This window comes from Tachysurus fulvidraco, chromosome 7 (genome assembly GCF_022655615.1).
Source record: "Tachysurus fulvidraco isolate hzauxx_2018 chromosome 7, HZAU_PFXX_2.0, whole genome shotgun sequence".
NCBI lineage: Eukaryota > Metazoa > Chordata > Actinopteri > Siluriformes > Bagridae > Tachysurus > Tachysurus fulvidraco.
Genome location: NC_062524.1, coordinates 21,872,508 through 21,893,406, shown reverse-complemented (window position 1 = coordinate 21,893,406; position 20,899 = coordinate 21,872,508). Strand labels below are relative to the sequence as shown.

Genomic DNA, 20,899 nt, shown 5'->3' with positions numbered 1-20,899 from the left:
CAGTGCTGTCAGGCCTAGTCAGTCTGAGCTCTCTGATCAACAATGAGTGAGGATGTGAAAATCAAGAGTTCAGCTGAAACAGGCCTCATGAAGCAAGTAGAGCGAGACAGCTGAATCAGGAGACCAGCTGGACAGACCTGCTGAATCTGAGATTGAGGGTCTAAGGGGAACCTGACCTTTAGTGGAAATAGAGAAACTAAGGCTTAAAATATGCATGTGCGTTTAAGCCCAGTCTGGAAAGTGACAGACTGAGATCATAACAATGCTCAGCTCATAGGTTGAGTAAGCTTAAGGAGTCAACATAGAACTCCACTTATATACAATGCAACATTATAACAGCAAAGGCTTAGCAAAAACAGCAATACAACATAACCAATATCATAATTCACATTCATAAAGCTAACATATAATCAATCAATTATATAATCAGTAGAAATCATATACAATAGCAAGAAATGAAATAAGGAAACTTACTCATTGTAGCTGTAAAAGAGGATTAATACACAAGACGACTGTGTTATGGAAGACTGAGTGGCAAATAACTCAAGAATAAGAAGATACAAGAAGATCTCTGGAGCACATTTTTAACAACATTTATCAACAGTGAAGCATATTTTTTTAATAACAATGCAGAAGTAAGGCGGGAAAAACAACAGGGCAGACTTGTTTTTCTGATAAATTAAAAGGACAGACTTGTTTTTCTGGGAAATAAGTCTTATTGTGTATTCTGCAAAGTAAGGGGAATTTAGAAAGGAGGGATTACCTGAATGTATAGAAGGCACCTAGAGGTGCCAGGGTATATATTGAGGAGATTTCCTTTGGAGGGAGGGGGCTCTTGCTTGCTTGCTTTTTTTTTTTTTTTGTTTGAACTTTTTGGGTTGCAGGGGGATACTCGCTTGGGTTTTTCATTTGAATGCTTTTGACTTAGAAATTTTTCCTTGAGCTCAATGGAATTGTTGGCTGATTGGCTGCAATAAAGAAGTTTGCTCATTCTCATCCAGGTTTGGAAAGTCTTCTCATTGTTTAATTCGTATCAATTATAGTGTAACAGTAAAGTTTAGTTTAGATGAACTCAGAGGCGAGCTCTCTGAGTTCCGACAAATCCCTATCCTATCCCTTCAGACCCAAAAGATTAACAAACTTCACTCCAGTAACAATTCAATTAAATTTATACAGCTTTTATAACAATCTCAAAGCAGAGTAGAAACCTGACACAGAGATAAATATTTTAATTTTAATCTTTACAATTTTTATTCTACATTTATCCCTAACTACCAAGCCTGCAGTGATTTTGGGAAGAAGAAAAACACCCTGAGATGATATGAGGAAGAAACCTTGAGAGGAACGAGGTTCAGACGTTGAACCATCCTCATTTGGGTGACACTGGACAGCAAATGATGTAAATGTAAATAATGTCCTTTCTACAACAGTTTATACTCAAGTGGAATTGTGAAACTATGAGCTTCTGTTGAACTAATAGGTCATTTTAATTTGTTCATTACAGACTTAACACTAATTCCTTCCTGCTGAAGTCTTCAAGTATTTACTTATAATCATAGTTTATAATATTTTTTTTATTATAAAAGATTCAAATAAAATATTTAACCAGTTACTGTAAATCATCAGTAAGTACGTTTGTGTGTTTGTATAAGCAATTAATGTTCAGAAAATTGCACTGTGTACCTAGAAAAGAGGATGAACAAGAGCACATTTAAGCTGCTGGTAATGTAATACGATGGAAATATTTGCTTACTTTCCTTGATTTGTTATTTAAATCTTTGAAATTTACACCTCAGTACAGTACAAATCCTCTTATGTGAGAGAAGCTTATGTGAGAGGAGCTTGTCCCACGACTGTGGAGACGTCAGTTCAGGTTGCCAGATTAGGTTGAAATCTCTCACTAGCATTTGAAACAATTTGAATCAAAATTACTCGACAAACGATAATGTTAGAAATAATTGCTGTGTGAGTATAACCATGTTGGAGTGAAAACTAAATATGACCTATGCATATTAGGTGAAATGTATAGTATGAAATTTACCAGTCAAATGATTTCACCCTTTTACATATAGGCAGCAAGCAATTAATACACACACACACACACACACACACACACACACACACACACACACACACACACACACACACACACACACACACACACACAATACAGGGGTTGACTAAAAAAGTTAAATGGCAAATCCTACATTCTCTTTTGTCCCTAAAACTTTTGTATAACCATATGAAAATATTCATGTGTTTATCCATGAAATTAAAATTAAATAGAGCACATACGTTATTTGTTATTTATATCTTGGACTGCAGCAGACCAGTCACTTTATCAAGTCTCTTTTTGTATCACATTCCTGTCTAATTAAGTGACTGAGCAATAGTGATAATTTACATTTTTTTATTTCATTACGTCAGACACATCATGGTTAGTGTGCATGGGCTGTACAGTGACTATAAAAGTCATTACAAATAGTATTAATGTAATCTAATTTAAAAAGCTAACCAAATTCCTGTAATGATCATCCTCCATATAATGAAGGGCATGTCATGTTTCTCAGGTTAGGATAATGGGATCATCTGCTTTTGAAAAGACTTGTCAATTTTAAAGGAAAACAGTAGAAACCTTCATTCCTCCATATTAAGATTTAATTTTCAGTGCAGATACTTAACAAAAAAAAAAAAAAAAAAAAAAAAAAAAAAACACAACCAACCACTGATGAATTGAGAGTGAATTGTCCTATTCTGTGTATAGAATGTTTTGCTCATAATTTCATTTATATGTTAAGGGTGAAAGATACATTATTCTGAGTATACAGTTACACACTATCCAAAGGATGATATAGATTTGACTACAGCAAATATGTGATCCAATAAAAATAGTCAGTGTTTGGTTTTATACACAATTACTGTATAAAACATAGTGTAATCATATTTATTTTGATAGCTGAGACGCAGGATTGATTTGAACACTAACAATCAGAGGGGGAAAAACAAATATTCACAAGATTATTAAATGGTTAAGATTTTGGCAATGAAGTAATAAGAAGAAATCCCCAGAGACTAATGGAATGTCTGACAGTTTCAGAGATATTCTGGACATTGGACTTTATCTTATGTCTGCATATTTAGAACTTCTTTATTTTAGTTACATATAATTCTATATCTAGCATGCTAAATAAGTACAACAGTGTCAATTGAATTATAAAAAGAATTATTGGTACTATTGCAATAAGTAAAGTGGACCAGATGAATGGGCATTTATTACAATCAGGCTAATTTAAATTATTTTAATCTTTGTTTAGACAGAAATACTACTGAATGCATATACTAGTTATTTTCTTAAATTTAAACCTAGTCTTAACCATGCTAAATCCAACACTCAAGGCAGCATTAAAATACATCCATCAATCACACAGTAAATATAAAAAAAACAATATAGCTTTAAATAAACATTAAGTATATGTGATTAGCTAGCTAGTAGTTATATATGTATACCCATATCTCACACAGATTGTTGATATTCTTTATTTTTGTTGTTGTTCTTTGACCTCTTGTTCTTTTAAATATTTAAAATGATTTCTGCCACCTGCAATGAAGAATGGCGAAAGTCAATGGAAAGTCAAAGGTGAAAGTCATATGACTCATAAAATAAATAAGTAAATAAATAAGCAAACAACTGTCAAACTGATGAAAGTCAGAATTCTGTAGTTCATATTACAGCAGATTTTTTAAAACATTGAAACACTGTTTTGGAACATTAATTCGGACCATTATTAGCTAAGATTAATTTAGCTAAACTGAAATTAGAAAGCAATAAGCTGGGTATGTGGTCAATGATAAACAATTCTATGGCATGGAAATTACAATTATTTAAGAGGACAACCAGTGAGGGTAGGATTTTATTTGCTGTTACAATCCTCGTTTTCTTTAAATAATAAAAATAAAAAATAACTATTTAGCTCTAATAAGGTTAAAAAAAGCTATAAATAAAGCTATAACTCAGTAGTGCATACATGGATTCACACCTGACTAGTGGGACTAAAGTAAAGTAAAGCTTTTCTTTCAGGGACTGGTATTCAGATCAAGCTGAAATTTGGTATGGTACATGTGTACCAATCCTTAATAGATTCTCATGATGACTAAATTAATGAAAATATATGTCTGTCACTAGCTAATCAGGTATCAGTAGATATTTTTAAAAAGTTACAATTAAGCTTGCTGATGCAGTCTCACCTTAGTTTCACTTCATATCAGTTTCCAGTTCCGGTTTCTTTCTCCAAGAGACCTGAAATTCTGATGATGGAGCAATGGCAAATTTGATCTATGGAGAAAAAATACTGTTATGTGCTATGCAATATTTCATTTACAGTATGTCACATAATGCACTTATTATACAGCACAACAGAAAGACAGCAGTCTGTAATGGTCAATGAGTTTAACAAGATATGTGTATCTTATAAACTGACAACTGAGTGTACATTCTCACAAACACACACCTTTTGAAGAACTTTGTCCCTCATGATAGGGTTGCTGAGATCCTGACTGCTGTTAAACTTTAATCTAAGAAATGCCTTCTTAGTAACAGGGACTACAAAAAAATCATCAATATTTATATTTAGCAACTGTTGTCAAATGGATCAGGACTTTACATTTATATGAAATTGGGATTTAAATATAAAAGTGTAACCTTGAACACCATAGACTTCCACTTCACAGAGTGTGAGAAAGTGGCTAGGACCAGGAATGATGACGTTCACATAACGACCCTGCATATTACAAGTGTAGCTTACAGAGGCACCAGCAGGGATGCTTGAGATAACAACATAATCTACAGAGGTTGGTTCAGGGGAGATAATAGAGAGGTAATCAATGTTAAATAATAAGTTGGTCCATCGTTAATAATGCCTTATAAAGAATTATTAAAGAATGGCACATCATTTTTTAGGTTTAATTTTGTATAATAAAATTATACAAACACATAATTCCTCATAAGCCTTACATTATAGCAACTGTTCCCTTAACACACTCTCTCTTTTTCTCACCCTGAATTTAATAAGTGTGTTAGCCTATTACATATATTTTGCAGTAATCTACTGTATTCTGTCCTTAATCTGTTCACATGTATCATCTAACATACAAATGTCTTCATACTGTAAGGTCTAATTATAGGAATGGGAACATATCTGAATGAGTGGATTATATAAGCCTGAACAACTGTCAGAGCTACACTGACAGACAATTAATCTGACCTTTCCATTTGAGAAAACTTTGATTTGATCATTTACAATGTCCCTGCCAATCAGATTTTATTGAAGTAATAATTCTTTATGTACATGTTTAAATATATATTTTAATGGTTTTGTTTTTTTTCACCTCGGGTTATTGTTGCCATTGTTGATTAATGAGTTGCCAATGTGGATCTCAGCACCATTTATCCGTTCTGGACAGCAGTCACCTCTGTTAGTGATGATTACATTGCTAATGTCGTACACCGCCAACAAATCCACCCTCCACCATGGGCTATTCTCAAGATTTGTGCTTGCACATGGGTGGGAATATGCATTAGTTTCTTTGTTGCTATCAATAGCATAGGATGCAGCATAGAAAAAGTATGAAGAAGATTGTGTTGCTTTTCCCCCTAAGGCCAAATCGACTGGATGGAAAACGAGAATACACACACACACACACACACACACACACACACACACACACACACACACACACACACACACACACACACACACACACAAAACAGTGGGGTCAAAGTCTGAGAACAGTAGTGAAACTTATTCTATTTTGCAATTAGTTTTTAATTTATTTAAATTTTTGGTCAAATTGATCAGATTGTCATTAGACTTTTCCCTACATTAATTTAGGCATGAGGAAACTCACACCTTTTGTACCATGCAGTTATTAATATTTTATAGAGAAATTTATATTCTTACCTTGCATATAGGTCAGTTTCCACAGCATTGAGAAAATATATATCCCTGTGCAAAAGTATATATTTTAATTTTATATATTTGAGAATGTTATGGCTTAGGAGGATGCGTAATAGGATCTGATATTGTGTATACTGTAGGTATTTTAAAAATATATGAAAAAATAAATTCTATTTTAAATTTTCTGAATATTTACAGGAGATATTAAATAAATCATTTTGGTGGTACATGGATTACTGTAACAAATGCTAACACAATATTTGTTTTAAAACTATACTTGATATCTTTTTGATTTTTTTAAATTAGTTCTTACCTAAAAAAAGAGGCATGGACCTTTGTGAATTATTCATTTTGTGTTTAAATTGAAAGATAGCAACTTCAGATATTCAACTGCGCTTCATGAAGAAATGAGAATAGCTAGTTGAGGAAACAATGAACTAGTTCATCATAATCAGACTTTTATATACATAACATATATTTATATTTATATGCAAATATTATGTAAAATATATTATTGTTGTGTTAATATTATAAAATATATTAAGCTGAATAAAGGCATAGTTTAGAGAGATTTCTTACCTTGCTTGACGTATTTGAGAAGGTCAATTCTGTTCAACTCTGAGCTGCCTTTTTTATTTAAAAGGCAAATCTTTTTTTTTTTTTTTTTACACAAATGCAAATAGGTTTGCTTCAGATGACAGTCTATAAAATGTTTTAAAATCACACAATCTTCTTTTTAGTTTGAAAAAAATGGAAAATATCTCATGGGTCAGTCCTTGTCTGATGAAAACTGTTGTAAAAATGTGTTGCACTAAAGATAAGCAAAAATTTCACAGATTTTAAATTTTCTAAAATTCATGTGATGAATCACTATGCGTTCCTTTTGGTCATCTGATTTACTGTCATTTCTCCTTTAAGAAATTTTAACTGTTTAAGCATATGTAATTAAATAGCATTTAAAATGTTTTTAACTTTGAAATTAAACAATGTGTAACCATTTTCATGTGTTTTTAACTTCTTCAAGATTTTTTTTTAGGAAAATTCATGAGCTAGGCTCATTCATACTGTACAGTAGCAGCATTGCACTACACAAAATAATGCAGTTACAAATAAAAGCTTTATTTAATATTCACATCAACCATCGGAAAGGGTGAAAAATTGTGATCTCAGTGTCCTCAGAGATAATGGCATGGTCGTTCACCATTGTTGAGTTTAAACAGAATGGTGAGAATAATACAATGGCTAGAATGGTTCAAGCTAACAGAAAGGTTGTACTAACAAATGGTCTTTATAGCACAAGTAAAATGTCCAAGTGAATGTACAACTGAAGGATTTTGTTTCTAGTTCTTTTATGCATAATCCAAATGACATTCATACAGTAAGTAATCAACGTCTGATGTTGCTGTGCCCCCTGTAATTAACATATAAACAGTGTGCTTGTGCTCTACCCATAGTTAACATAATGGGCTATCTGTAAAGCAATCAACTGATCAATACACAGGATGGCCTTCTGTCCTGTCTATTGTAAGTTCCTTATTAGGAGGCCCTAACTGTGTCTGTCTATTGTATGAAAGCAATTTGTTACCAGGTATAAAGTCTGGTCACACAGACAGTACCTTTGGGTTAAGTTCCAGAAGACTTCGATGCTACACAATTGTCTTCAATAAACACTTTTCCCTGAACTTGGTTCAGCTTACTTTTCTTTTACGTAATTAGAAGGATTCTAGTACGTTGTTGAACCACCCAACGACCGTGCAGCCAAATTCAAGGAAAATCTAACACAACCAAATTAAGTTCCACTCCTCCTTGTCTGGCATGACAAGGAATCTGAGGCTACAGTGTGCATGAACACATTGAAACTGCAAAAATGGTGTCTGATATGATGAAACATGATTTATGTTGTAACATGTAGTTGATCAGAAACTAGCATCGACTATGTGAGAGAATGAATTGAGAATGAATCCCAACCTGCTGATGCAGGTGATATAATAATGTGAAAAATATTTTCTTTCAATTATGTATTGCTGTCAATATCTACATGGACTAGAATCTCAAAGGAATGTTTCCCATGCATTGATAATTACCGACCCATTAGTATCATCAGTATGGTGTTATTAATAAAGTGCCTGGTTAAGGTATACATAAAAACAAGTAAAATCTCATGCTCCATCTGCTTTGAGCAATGCAAAGTTTATGCAAACAATTACTATAAAACCTTCCTTATCTCAAATGGTGCCTCTCCTTATTGGTCCACTGATGACCCATTTTACAGTAGGTCTGTGTTCATAGCTTATGGTCTGTAACCACTTTTTTGTAACCCACCAGGGCTCAATAGATTTATAATTATTGGTACCAATAAGTAGGCTGACATCAGCTTCATTATGTGGGATACATATTCTATAAAAGTAAGGCAATCTGCTCATATCTTTCTGCTGAGATTTTCCTTTTCCACCAAATGTTTATTTTCACTGGTAATATAGATAAGATGCATTCTTTTTAGGGTTACTATTTATCTTGGACATCCTCTTTCCTTTTGACATTCAAGAATTCTCCAAACTGTGGATAATCTGAAGCATTCTATTGCCAACTGATTACCTAGGAAACCTAGCTCTTCTTTCTCTCCCCTGCTGTGTCTGGAAAGCTCAATTTCCAACCCAGTCTCCTGGCTTTTCTCAGAAAAGAAACCATAGCACAATGGTTATTAACCTACAGAATATAAAGCAATAAAAACAAGGATAAAATCTCCTGGTTAAATGTTGTGTAATGTAGTGCTTAAAGTTTAAAAACGAATAACAAATGAGCCATAACAATGCTTCCGAGTGGCAGAAAGAAAAACGTGCTGCAGACACGAAAAATGCTTCCTATTGAAATTCATTAGATCAAAAGTTGTGCTGAGTAACACGAAAGTAAGGGAAATTCGTGTCCACGAACACGAATCAAATAGACAACATTTCGTGACCTACTGTATGTCACGAACTGCCATGAGACTGGGTTGTAATTTCACACTGCTCTTTCAGTTCATAAGGAGATTTAAGATAAAATGTTTATGTTAATCAGATTATTCACCTTATCCATGAACTCTGTGTCATAAGTAATATTTCTACAGCCTATAATAAACAGAGTGTATATAATTAATACTTTCCTAACTTCTGCTCTCCTTTTTGGTCATTCAAGTGTTCTTTTATGAAAGTCCTTCGATCGGTATCCACACCGAACCGAGCCAAATCCAAATCCAATATTGTGTTCTCCATGGAAATAACAAACAACTATTATGTAATAATAATGCATGTCCCTGATTTGGAAGCATTTCACGCTTGATACAGTGGGGAGTAGCACAGCAAATGGTAATTTTAATCCCTTCATGTCGAGCAAAAAAAGAAAGTGGTCGGACGAATGTACAATATGGATTCACATGTATAATATTTTATTTTTCCAATTAAGAAGGGTTCGGTGAATGCGCATATGAAACTGGTGGGGTTCAGTACCTCCAACAAGGTTAAGAACCACGGTTCTAGCTTGATCTTTCAGACCTAGGAAGCAATATTTGCAAATTAATCTCAATAAATTCTTACTTCCTTTATAATTTGAATCTCCTTCCTGTGTTCGCTAAGTTACTTTAATTTTTCTTTTACTTTTGATCCTATTAAGAGTCAAATCCAAATGGCCTTTGGTACACTCTTTTAGCTGTTCAATACAACTTCCATTTTTTGTTTTTCATCAATGGCACACTTTATTCTGGACCTCTTAATGTACCTAATCTAATGTACCATAATGTATTCACTGAAGCAAATGACAGCTTCTCTCTCTATTTTTTATTTTTTTGCAAAACAGCAGTGAAAGGAGTGCCGGGCCTGGTGACATTTGATTAATTAGGCATAAACTTACAAGAGTGTGGACAAGAGTCATACGCTGCCAATGCCCTCTGCTAGATGGATCACCTCATCAGGTAAGCCAGACAGTGCCACTCCACCCATTCAATCCTCCCCTGTCATAGTTGGATGATGAACTGCCCCAGCACCATTAAGTAAACTACGTCCTCAGTACCGCACTCCTCTGTGAGCAGACACTTTTCTTAAAGACGGTGAGTAAATACAAATAGGTCCCCGAGCACACTGGGCATCAGCAAGTGGAAGCAGTGACAGTGCTGTTTCGGGCAGCACATCCAACCTGTTGCAAAATGGCCCATTCTAAGTCCAAGGTCTCTAGCAGGTTCATGATGAAGAGCTGATGGGCTACGAACTAGGCTTCCCATGATAGCAGCAACAGCAGTCGAACTGGCCAATGTCATGCTAAATAAACCATACAATGAAACAAAAAGATGGAATATTGACAGTTTTAATTAAGACCTTATCAATCATGATATTTCTGGAAAGATAGGTTGCTGGATTTATTTGAAGACTAACAATCAGAGTAAAAAACTAGAAAATTACTAAACTTATTAAACACTAGTATTGAACCTTCTGGATTTTAAGAATGGAGTTCTTTTATTAAGAATGGAGATATTTTAGTATGTTTAGAGCTTAATCTTGTGCTATGAGCTTATTGTTTACTAATAGTAACATCTGATGCTCTTTGTCTACATTTACTGTGGATTCCTCCTTTTTGCCTTTTTGATCGATATCTCCTGTCGCGCTTACAACATGGACTACTGGATCACACCATTTGGGGATGCCGTTGACATCATCATAGCTTTGCCCTCGCGTCTCTTTTCCCTTGCGAGTACGCCGGCACGTGTGGCGGCTATAACAGTGTCTCGGCTTAATACAGTGATAATGTTGTCGTCTTACTGCCATTCGTGAAGGAAGCTGTTGTCTGGTTTTCCTTTTGTTTGTTTTACTTCATTTTGCATGTTCATGGGGAGTGGCATCCATAGTATCAGTGACCAGTATAGGCTGTTTGCTTCCCATGGAAAGTAATTTTATGGTGGGGTTTTCTTATTCATGGTCATATTATTTGCAAAAGTCTGTTAGAGGGGATTTGTTTTTCTTTATTGAAGTATTTTCTTTTGTGACTGAATCTGTAAGTTTATTTATTGATTATTCTTTCTTGTGCTTTAGTGACTGGAGGTGCCCACTGATCTTCTCTCCCTTTTCAGGTGGTGGTTTCTTCCATGCGTGTTGCGTACACTGGGTGTGCTGGTTTGATGTGAGCTTGTGAACTTAAGTGATCGCTTCTTACCCTTGGGGTCCTCAGCCCGGCATTTTGTTAATGTTTTATTTTAAGTGTTGCACCTCTTTTTTCAACTCCTTTTGTTCTGTGTGTGTGTGTTCGCCTTGGGGATTGGTAACATGTAACATTGTGGCCTAAGTGTTTTAAGATTTTTTTTTTTATTAGATTACTTGCATATAAATAAAGATTGTATTTTGGAACTGTACTCACACTTCTCGTCCACCATCTTTATAATAGTAGCAAATTTGTATGACATAATATCCTTTTTGGGATATTGTTAATAGTTCCCTGGGTGAAACTCCTGCAGTGGCATAGTCAGACTTCTAAAAGAAGATATTTGGATCAAGGTATAGATTTGGGCTAAACGCCATTTCGTCCCTTTGTGCAATTGTAACTTCAACCTGTGTAACATGCCCCAACTAAACAGTGCCACATTCTGGTGCAGTTAGCAGGACTCTCTCATAGTAACCAAAACTGTGCACTTTCACCACCACATATAGCAGTATTGTCCCTCTAGATAAATGATGGGGTGGGGTTTTAAATTGGGCTCTTGTTCTGAGGCTATAAAAATGGTGTCTGTGACATCATAGAGGAACGCCCCAATCTGTTCTCATGTCATGAAGGAAATCTAGGTTGTACCATCCTTCTTTTTCATGAGATCCCCTTACTTAATGACATTCCAGTTTGACAAAGCTATCAACAAAGTTATGTGTGGACTATTGGCAGCTTAAATCTAAAACATGAAAAGATGCTTTTCCATTGCCTCATATTGAGCAAATGTTAGATTCATTGAAAGGTGACCATTGGTTTTCTACTTTAGATCTGGCCAGTGGTTATAATCAGGTCTCTGACCGCCCCAAGAATGATTTGTGTACACCTTTTGGGCTGTTTGAATGGTATTGTATGCCATTTGGCCTCTGTAACGTGCCAAGCACTTTCCAACGAATGCCTTTTTGTTGACTGGTGACACCAATCTGTTTTACTCTATGTGGATGATATAATTTCCTCTGCAGCAGATGAAGATGGTGCTGGGTCCTCTACAAAATGCCAGCCACAAGGTAAAACTGGGGAATTGTGCCTTTTTTCGGGAGGAGGTAAGGTATTTGGGACACGTAATTTCACCCCATGTGGTAGCAACCGACCCAAGCAAAGTGGCTCAGTCATTGAGGAAGCCCTAAAGTCCTAACAGTGTGGACAACGTCAAGAGCCACAAGAGTGATGATCTCTATCAAAGTCGGTGGCTACACTTTTTAGGTAGTGGGACTGTGTGTTGGAAAAAGAGGGCCTATTGTATCGTAGGTTTTTTCATGCTGCTGGTGGTGAAGTAGTGCTTCAATTAGTGCTTCTGGTGATGTTACAGGCTGAGTTAGTAAACCAGTTACATCAGCACCGTAGACACCAAGGTACAGAACAAAACTTGAGTTGGTACATCAGCGAGTGCTACTCACCTGGTTTGTCCGCCGATGTTGCCCTCTGGGTTCAGGAGTGTTAAAGGTGTCAGGAAGCTAAAGATTTTGCACCAGTGACCCATAGTTATACATTTGTTGGCCTCTTGCCCAAATAGAAAGGCCAAAATGGTGAGAGCATCACGGGGCTCCATATTTTGCAAGTTTGCAGTAATTTTCCTGCTCATTTTGAGTCTGTTTGTACAGAACAGTTTAATTTTAATATCATACACCTGATAGGAACTTTTGGATATCTTTCTATGCCACTCTGACAGTTTTATCACCAATCCTCAACACACATGAGATCTCCAGACCACCGGAGTTTACAAACTCTTCCTGGCCCGGACGGAAGTGCTTGCAGATAGCATTGAGACTGTAAACAAGGGCGAGGGAAGCGCAGAGGGATAAAGTCTGTGCTAAAGCTAACACCACACTCTCCTTACCCAGCATTTTCCTTGCTAATGTCTGACCCCTGGTGAACAGAATGGATGGCATACAACTTAATAAAAAGAGACTTATGTAGTGTAATGTCATGATTTTCACTGAAACATGGCTCAATGGCATCATACCCGACAATGCTATCAAGCTAGTAATGAATTTCTCATGGTTAAATGTAGATAAATGTTTTTATCTGCCATGGGAGTTCACTTCCACTATTGTTACTGCAGTATAAGTCCTTCCAGATGCTAATAATGCCAAGCCTATATAGTTTCAGGTGATTTTTATAACTCAATCTTAAAGACAGTGCTCCCTAAATTTTTTAAAGCACGTTTCCTACAATGCAAGAGGAAACAAACCTTTGGACTATTGGGCATTAATATTTACACTTCCTCTCTGCTGGATTATATCAATACTGCCATTGACAGTGTTACAACCAAGAAACAGATCACCATGTACCAATATCATAAGCCATGGATGAACAAGGAGGTATGGCTCCTGCCGCAGGCCAGTGACACGGCCTTCGGTTCAGGTGATGCACGGGCCTACCAGAGCAAACCGGACGAGGGACATCAAATGCCACTTTTCCACCGGAAAGAACCGGGTGCTGGTTCAGAGCTAGTGCTAGTGCTGGTTCAAAGTTGGTTCCACTGGCGAACCTTCTAAGAACCGGTTTTCCTTTCCACTGGCTAGAGAGCCATCACAGCGCCAAGTGTGACATCACTGTATACGTGTCACGTGTCCCAGCAATGTTAGCGCAGCAGCGGCAAACACAAACACAACAACAATGGTGGATGTTGCTTTACTGTTAATGCTCATGGCTTTGTGAACCTACATTGGCAAACGCGGCGAATAAAACGTGTACGTGCAGCTCCGTGTAACCTGTATAAATGGAGGTTGTAATCGATAAAGTACATAACGTTATTTTATCGTTAACAAAGAAAAAACTTTAGCCTTAGCATGTAGCTACCTACTATCATGTGTGCTGATAATGTATCATATTGCGGTAAAGTAAAAGTGTATTAAACATTAGTATACTTAAGGTGCATTATCAAATGCGCTAACAGTAGCCCCGCCCACAGCCCCTAACTCAAGCGGTTCTTAAGTCTAGACCAGCAACGTTTTGGTGCTACTTAAGAACCACTTTTCCTGGTTTGGAGCCAGTGATTTGGCTGTCAAAACAGAAAGAACTGGTTCTAAACTAGGCTCTGGCTCCGAACCAGCACTCGATCTGCCTCGGTGGAAAAGGAGCAAAAAAGGCCAAGCACTGCTATAAGCTAAAGGTAGAGCAACACTTCTCCATCTCTGACCCCAGACGCATTTGTCAGGAAATCCAAGCCATCAGTGACTATAAGACCAGCAAGTTTTGCCATCAACCACAGACGTCTCATTCTTGAACTAGCTGAATGACTTTTATGCTCGCTTCAACAGTTACAACAGTGAGACGGACACTAAAACCAGATGCTCTGAAATATATGTTGCACTGGGCAGAACCTTGCACAAGGCTGAGGATGGCATCCCTGTGCATGTGCTTAGAGCATGTGCAGGACAGCTTGCAGAGGTTTTTATCTTCAACCTGATCCTAGCCTAAACTCTGTCTTTGTCAATAGCACCTGCATATTTGTTGATATATAACACCGTGTATATTTCTTGTTTATAGCACCCAACATGTATATTTTGTATATCCATGCCTGTATATCCATAGCATATTCATCCTGCTCATACTGTAAATACTGTACGCATACTGTAAATACTGTACTTCTTGCAGTTGCTACTTATTGCACTTCTGGTTAGATGCCAAACTGCATCTTGTTGCTTTGTACTTCTTTGAGTCCAGCTTGATTCAGCAGTTGTGTAGCCTCTTCCAGGTGGGTAACTCCCATAGCACTTCCTATCATCCAGCTGGTAATGGTCAGTGTGAAAGGTTCAATCAGACTTTGCATAATTTCCTTTGAACCTTGCCCACTGGAAGAAAGTGGGATTGGGCATCTTGTCTATCACAGGTGTTGTTTTGTTATAATACAACTCCACACCAGGCCACTGGTGAGTCTAACTTCTTTTAAAGCCTCGGGGGATATCCCCCCGCCAGGTTGAATTGTCTGAACTGTTGGGGAATGAGATAGAATCTGAAGATGGGGGTATGGCTTATGTGGTGTCTGAAGCCCCTATGGTCAACCATGATGAAGCATCCCTAGTGGGAGTTAGCGATAGGGACATGGGCCCATTACCGGTGGTTGAGCACACCTTCTCAGGACCCTCTAATTGGCTTGGAGTGGTCCCACGTTGAACTGGAAAATTTGGGGCAGGCCAGCATTCCAACATGAACCATCTATCATGATCTGAAGGGAGAGGAGTTGCTAGAGTTCCTGTCTCTTCTAGAGTCCAATGCTGTTATGCCTTTGTTTAGGCCTTGGGATTATATATGTATATATATAGTAAAGACACACACCTTTAAAGAACTTTGAACCCGCATGATAGGGTTGCTGAGATCCTGACTTCTATTAAACTTTAATTTCAGGAAGGCTTCCTAGTAACAGGGACTACAAAAGTCATAGTCAACAATGCAGATATTCAGAAACTATTGAAACTTGTTTTTTCTTAATATTTATATAATTTTTTTAATATATCGATTCTATTTTAATAGAGAATATTTATATTTTTCTATTATAAATATATAATCACTGGGAATAAACATGAACCAGCAAGTATGCTAGAGATAACGATAGTCTACAGAGGTTAAAAGAAGAACACTAGTGGGGTAAGCTAATATTACCTAATATGAAGTTAATATTTAATGTGTATTCAAAGACAGTAAAGCTTAATAAAGTTATCACCAGTCCGATGTTGATTATTTCTTAATCAAGGTTTGCAAAATTTTTTTTCAAATTTTAATAAAAAATTTAGAAAGAATGACCATAATTCTTAAGGTTTATTTTGTGGAAGGACTGTCAAACAAGTTAGTTCTTATTATGCCATAGATTATAGAAACTGTATACAATAAGTTAATAAGACAAAATTAATAAGAACATATGTCTTGCAGTATTCTACATATTCTACATATACATGGCCTTTTCATGGGTTTCATCTGACATACGAGTCCTTTTATAGGTTTTAATTACATACATGTTCAAATATTAGAATGAATGTATTGATTTAATAAGCCTGACCTTTTAGATTTATCAATCAATACTTTATTACTGATAATCTTCACAGACAAAGGGTACAATGTTTTTAAATCTGCAGTGCTAAATATATAAATGACTATGTTTAAAACATTAATTAATCTTGTTTAAAATATTTTGCAATTCTTGTATTTTGTATTTCTTGAAAAATGTTAAAAATGTCTTAAACGGCTTTAAGATATACATAATTATGTATAAGAAATAATCATTCTTCACAATTCCACATTACATTAGGTCTTAATAAAGTTTTAAATGCTCATAAAGAATTGTTAATAAATTGCAAAGAATTATATGCAGCAGGCTTTATAGGCAAGCATTAATTAAGCTCTCTATGTAAACTACATATCAAGCCAATCTTCATTAAAGGTCATAAGGTTCAACTTTGATCAGTGTCTTGCATTTTGGTCCATACCAGAAACCAGTGACAAAATGTGTTATTTGAAGAAGACATTTGGTGCTACATTTGGTGCTACATAAATTATTATTATTATTATTATTAGTAGTAGTAGTAGTAGTAGTAGTAGTAGTAATAATAATAATAATAATAATAATAATAATAATAATAATTCTTATCTTTGGCAATAAGAATATTTTAACTGTTAAAGCACCGTCAGTGTAATATTTAAGTCTTAAATTCAGTTTCAGGGTTTTTGGCATTCTACAAAAATTCTTTTTAAGAAAATGGTATTCTGCATTAGGCAAGTCAAAGCTTTTCAAGATCTAAAAGTTATTTGCTTCTGCAGGATGTACTGAAATAACAGCTAAGCTCATTCACGTGGCAGCAGTGCAGTACATAAAATCATGCGGTTACAGAAGAGCTTCAGTTGTATTCACATGAACCATCAATTTTGAAAATCTGTGTCATTAATCTCAATAATGATGTCATGTTTTTTTTCACCTGATGAGAGTACAGAAGAAAATGCTTTCAAAAAAGTTACAGTAATAATAATTCTTTACAACTGTGGTGAGCAGAAAAGAATTTTGCAACATACATGTCAAAGTTGGACAGACTACAACCAAAGTAGGCTTCGTGCCTCATCTGTGGCTACAGTAGGCATGGACTCAATGAAACTACTGTATACAAATTATGTATAATTCAATTATGTGACTGTTCTCAAAGGAAAGGGTCCTACCCGTTGGTATCATTAGTATGGTGTTATTAACAAATTGATTGGTTAATGTATATGCAGAGACTTGTAAATCTTCCAAGTGCTTAGAGTAATGCAAAATACTGTATAACTACAGAACCCTGTTTATATGTGGAGGCTGTTGTTGTTTGTGCTTCCGTTTATTTATATCGTCACTATTTATTTGACACGATCACTTTTCAGTTCATACTACTTCTACTTAAAGAAACTGAATAAAAAAACAAAAAAACAAAAATGTTAATCTGGTCACAGAATGTCAAGTCCAAGTTTAAGCTCAAGACAAAAGTGGTGTGTTGGCAAAATATGAGGCATAATGTTATATGATGTCACTGATCTCAAACAGTCATTGTGTAAAAGTTGTTGAAGATTGGTTACAGTTAACAGCAACAACAGTGTGGTTTTGTCTCGTTTTCTTAAGCTTTCCTCCTCAAGGCTTATAAAGCATAATTAAGGGAGGATGTTGCTCCAAACATGAGCAAACAGAGCCTGTACTCCTCTGTGTTTCAGGTTCATTTCTGGCCACCATGCAACAGAAATGCAACAGATCTGAATACTTATCCTGCATTAGAATTTCAATCTAGCTTGCCTTTTCTTTCAAATTTGAGCCTGTTTAGGATCACACCCAAAACCTTTTCTGTGGGCTTTGGTGCCCTCTTTTGGCTGTCTGTCAGAACTTCAACTTTTATTTTTCACAAATGGCACACTTTATTCTGGACCTCTCAATGCACCCAAAGTACCCTGCTTACCTAAAGCAAATGACAGATTGTAATTTTTCTATTTGGATTTGCATAACACTGGTAAAAAGAAAGGCTGGTGACATTTGAATAATTAATCAAATATAGAATAATAGCCAGCTACAGTAGCCCCAGAACCTTTCACACCTACATTTTGGTCTTTGTTGACCTGCTCATGGCTCAAGTGGCTCAGACACTGTACTTCCACAAGTGCAAATACACTTATCTTTGGGTTCATTGTGAGTCCCACCCTTTAAAAATTATCTCAGGAAAGCCCTTAGATTATGAGTGTGTCACTGCCAATCATTACTATAAATAATGATGTCATCCAGATGGAAACAGAGTAGGCAGTTTGTGGGCACCAAAAACCCAAAAGGAAGGGTCTTTTTTGGGTTCATTGTGAAAAAAAACTTGTTTGTAAAAAGTAATTTTCCCCCAGGCCATGGCAGTCAAGGGGATCTGCCAGTATCTCTTTGTTGAATTAAAGTCAGCACCTTGATTTATGCACTTCCTAAATGGGGCATCGGGTACACATCAAAGTTATATACTGTGCTGTCCTTTCTAATGTTCACACAGAACCAGACTAAGAAGTCAGTCTTGAAAACCAAGACCACCAGAGTGGTCCAGTTGCTGAGGGACTACTCTATTACATATTAAAAATGACTGTGAGCTTTTCCCAAACCACTTATATTTTTGCTTGTTTATATGAACAATGACAATCAGAGATCAATGACACAATCAGAGTACACTACCCAAGCCAGTATTAGATCATTTGGACTTTCTGGACATTTTGCATCAACATATTGACAATTTCCTTATTTGGATTTAGTGAAAGATTATGGATGGAATTCTCTGAGCAAGGATATTTTAAGGTATATAAGGATGTAAAATAGGATGTAAAATATACACATTTAATATTGCGTTATGTGTTATGGCAAGATTAGAAGCTTATAATTAAAAAGAATATAGTGATAATTATCATCATTATAAAGAAACTTTAGAATTATTTAGCATTTAATTTAGCGATAAGTTGTTTTATCTTATTATGTAAAACCTGTATGTTCTGTACTGTTGCAATTAAAACTGTCAAGGGGACAGATGAATAAGCAGATGTTACAACGTGAATGCTTTCTTTTCTATTCTGTTATACTATTCTATTCTTTTCCAGAAATTTTCTCAATTATAATTAGTGAGAAAAATCTAACTACCATAATTGTATCATATAATATACAACTTTTAAGTTAAATTTAAAGCTAAAAATAAATCACATACATATAGACTGTGTCCATGGACTGTAGTAATTGTTCTTTGACTGCTGCTGTTTCTTCTTCTTCTTCTTCTTCTTCTTCTTCTTCTTCTTCTTCTTCTTCTTCTTCTTCTTCTTCTTCTTCTTTGTATTTTAGGTGCTTTTCTGTCTGTAATTCAGAATGAAAAATGTCAACTCAGTCATATCATTTAGATAAAGTAATTAAACCAATGAATAAATAAATAACAGTCAGAATATCAAGATTTTAGAGTATATGCTACAAAACATACCGCAGTAATGTATTCTTGAACCTGAGCTCAGAAGGCTGCAGTACATCTTTATAGGCTCAGTTTAAGTTATACTTTTTATAATGATCAAGAACATGCATTTACTGTATATGGCAAACCCTTCAGATACATTAATAAAATAACTAATATCTAACACATAAGCCTAATGAGCACATTTGTGCTGTTATTTTTGAGAGAAAAAAAATATATAGTGAATCAGCAACAAGGGTGAGACTTTCTAGTGAACTATCGTGTATTGTGGATGTTGTACATTATTAAATGTAAACACTTGAAAATGTCATTCAGTGCAAAATTTAAAATTGTTATTGTTCTTAAATTGTTGTGGCATGAGAGGTAATCAGTTTGAGAAATGCAATAATTGGAAAATAATCAATCAAAATAACTTTGTGGTAACAGTTATAACTTCACTTTGCAATAGTCCCTTTCACACCAGTAACTGTTTCACACTGAAAACTAGTTTGATGCAAACTAGTATTGCTAGCAGATGTTTTTAAAATATTAAAACATTGTTTTAGAACATTATTGGTAAACTTAATATGTTCCACAGATGTCTTGATTTCTTTTTAAACCATAAAGCCACAATAACTATTTAGCTCTGCCCAATTATATTTGTTGCTAATTTGGATAATACGGAAACCCTACTTCTCTGAAATAGTCCTTGAATTTTGGACCTAGAATCACAAATTTAGTGACAAACATGTCACGTGTCACGGTGGTGCCTAATTTACGTACAAAATTCACACTTAACTTGTAAGGCATGTACATTTATTATTCATTCATTTTTTACCGCTTATCCAAACTATTCTCGGGTCACGGGGAGCCTGTGCCTATCTCAGGCGTCATCGGGCCTCGAGGCAGGATACACACTGGACGGAGTGCCAACCCATCCCAGGGCACACACACACACACACACACACACACACACTCTCTCATTCACTCACGCAATCACACACAACGGAAAATTTTCCAGAGATGCCAATCAACCTACCATGCATGTCTTTGGACCGGGGGAGGAAACCGAAGTAACCGGAGGAAACTCCTGAGGCACGGGGAGAACATGCAAACTCCACACACTCAAGACGGAGGCGGGAATCAAACCCCCAACCCTGGAGGTGTGAGGCAAACATGCTAATCACTAAGCCACTGTGCCCCCCCCTATTATTATTATTATTATTATTATTATTATTATTATTATTATTAATAGTAGTAGTAGGAGGAGGAGGAGGAGGAGGAGTGTAAGTACGAATAATAGAAAAAATCTTTTAAGATTTCTTA

The 20,899-nt window shown here is 35.8% G+C and overlaps 1 protein-coding gene across 1 annotated transcript; it reads right to left on the bottom strand.

Moving 5' to 3' along the window:
* Positions 1 to 4,466: 4,466 nt before the first annotated feature.
* Positions 4,467 to 6,360, bottom strand: LOC113638249 (fucolectin-like). The gene is made up of 5 exons (XM_027139263.2): positions 6,268 to 6,360; positions 5,958 to 6,002; positions 5,383 to 5,665; positions 4,700 to 4,836; positions 4,467 to 4,600 (listed from the first exon to the last, which is right to left on the bottom strand). The coding sequence occupies exons 1-5, from the start codon at positions 6,302 to 6,304 to the stop codon at positions 4,467 to 4,469; spliced, it is 636 nt and encodes a 211-aa protein (XP_026995064.2). The 5' UTR covers positions 6,305 to 6,360.
* Between the last annotated feature and the right edge of the window lie 14,539 nt (positions 6,361 to 20,899).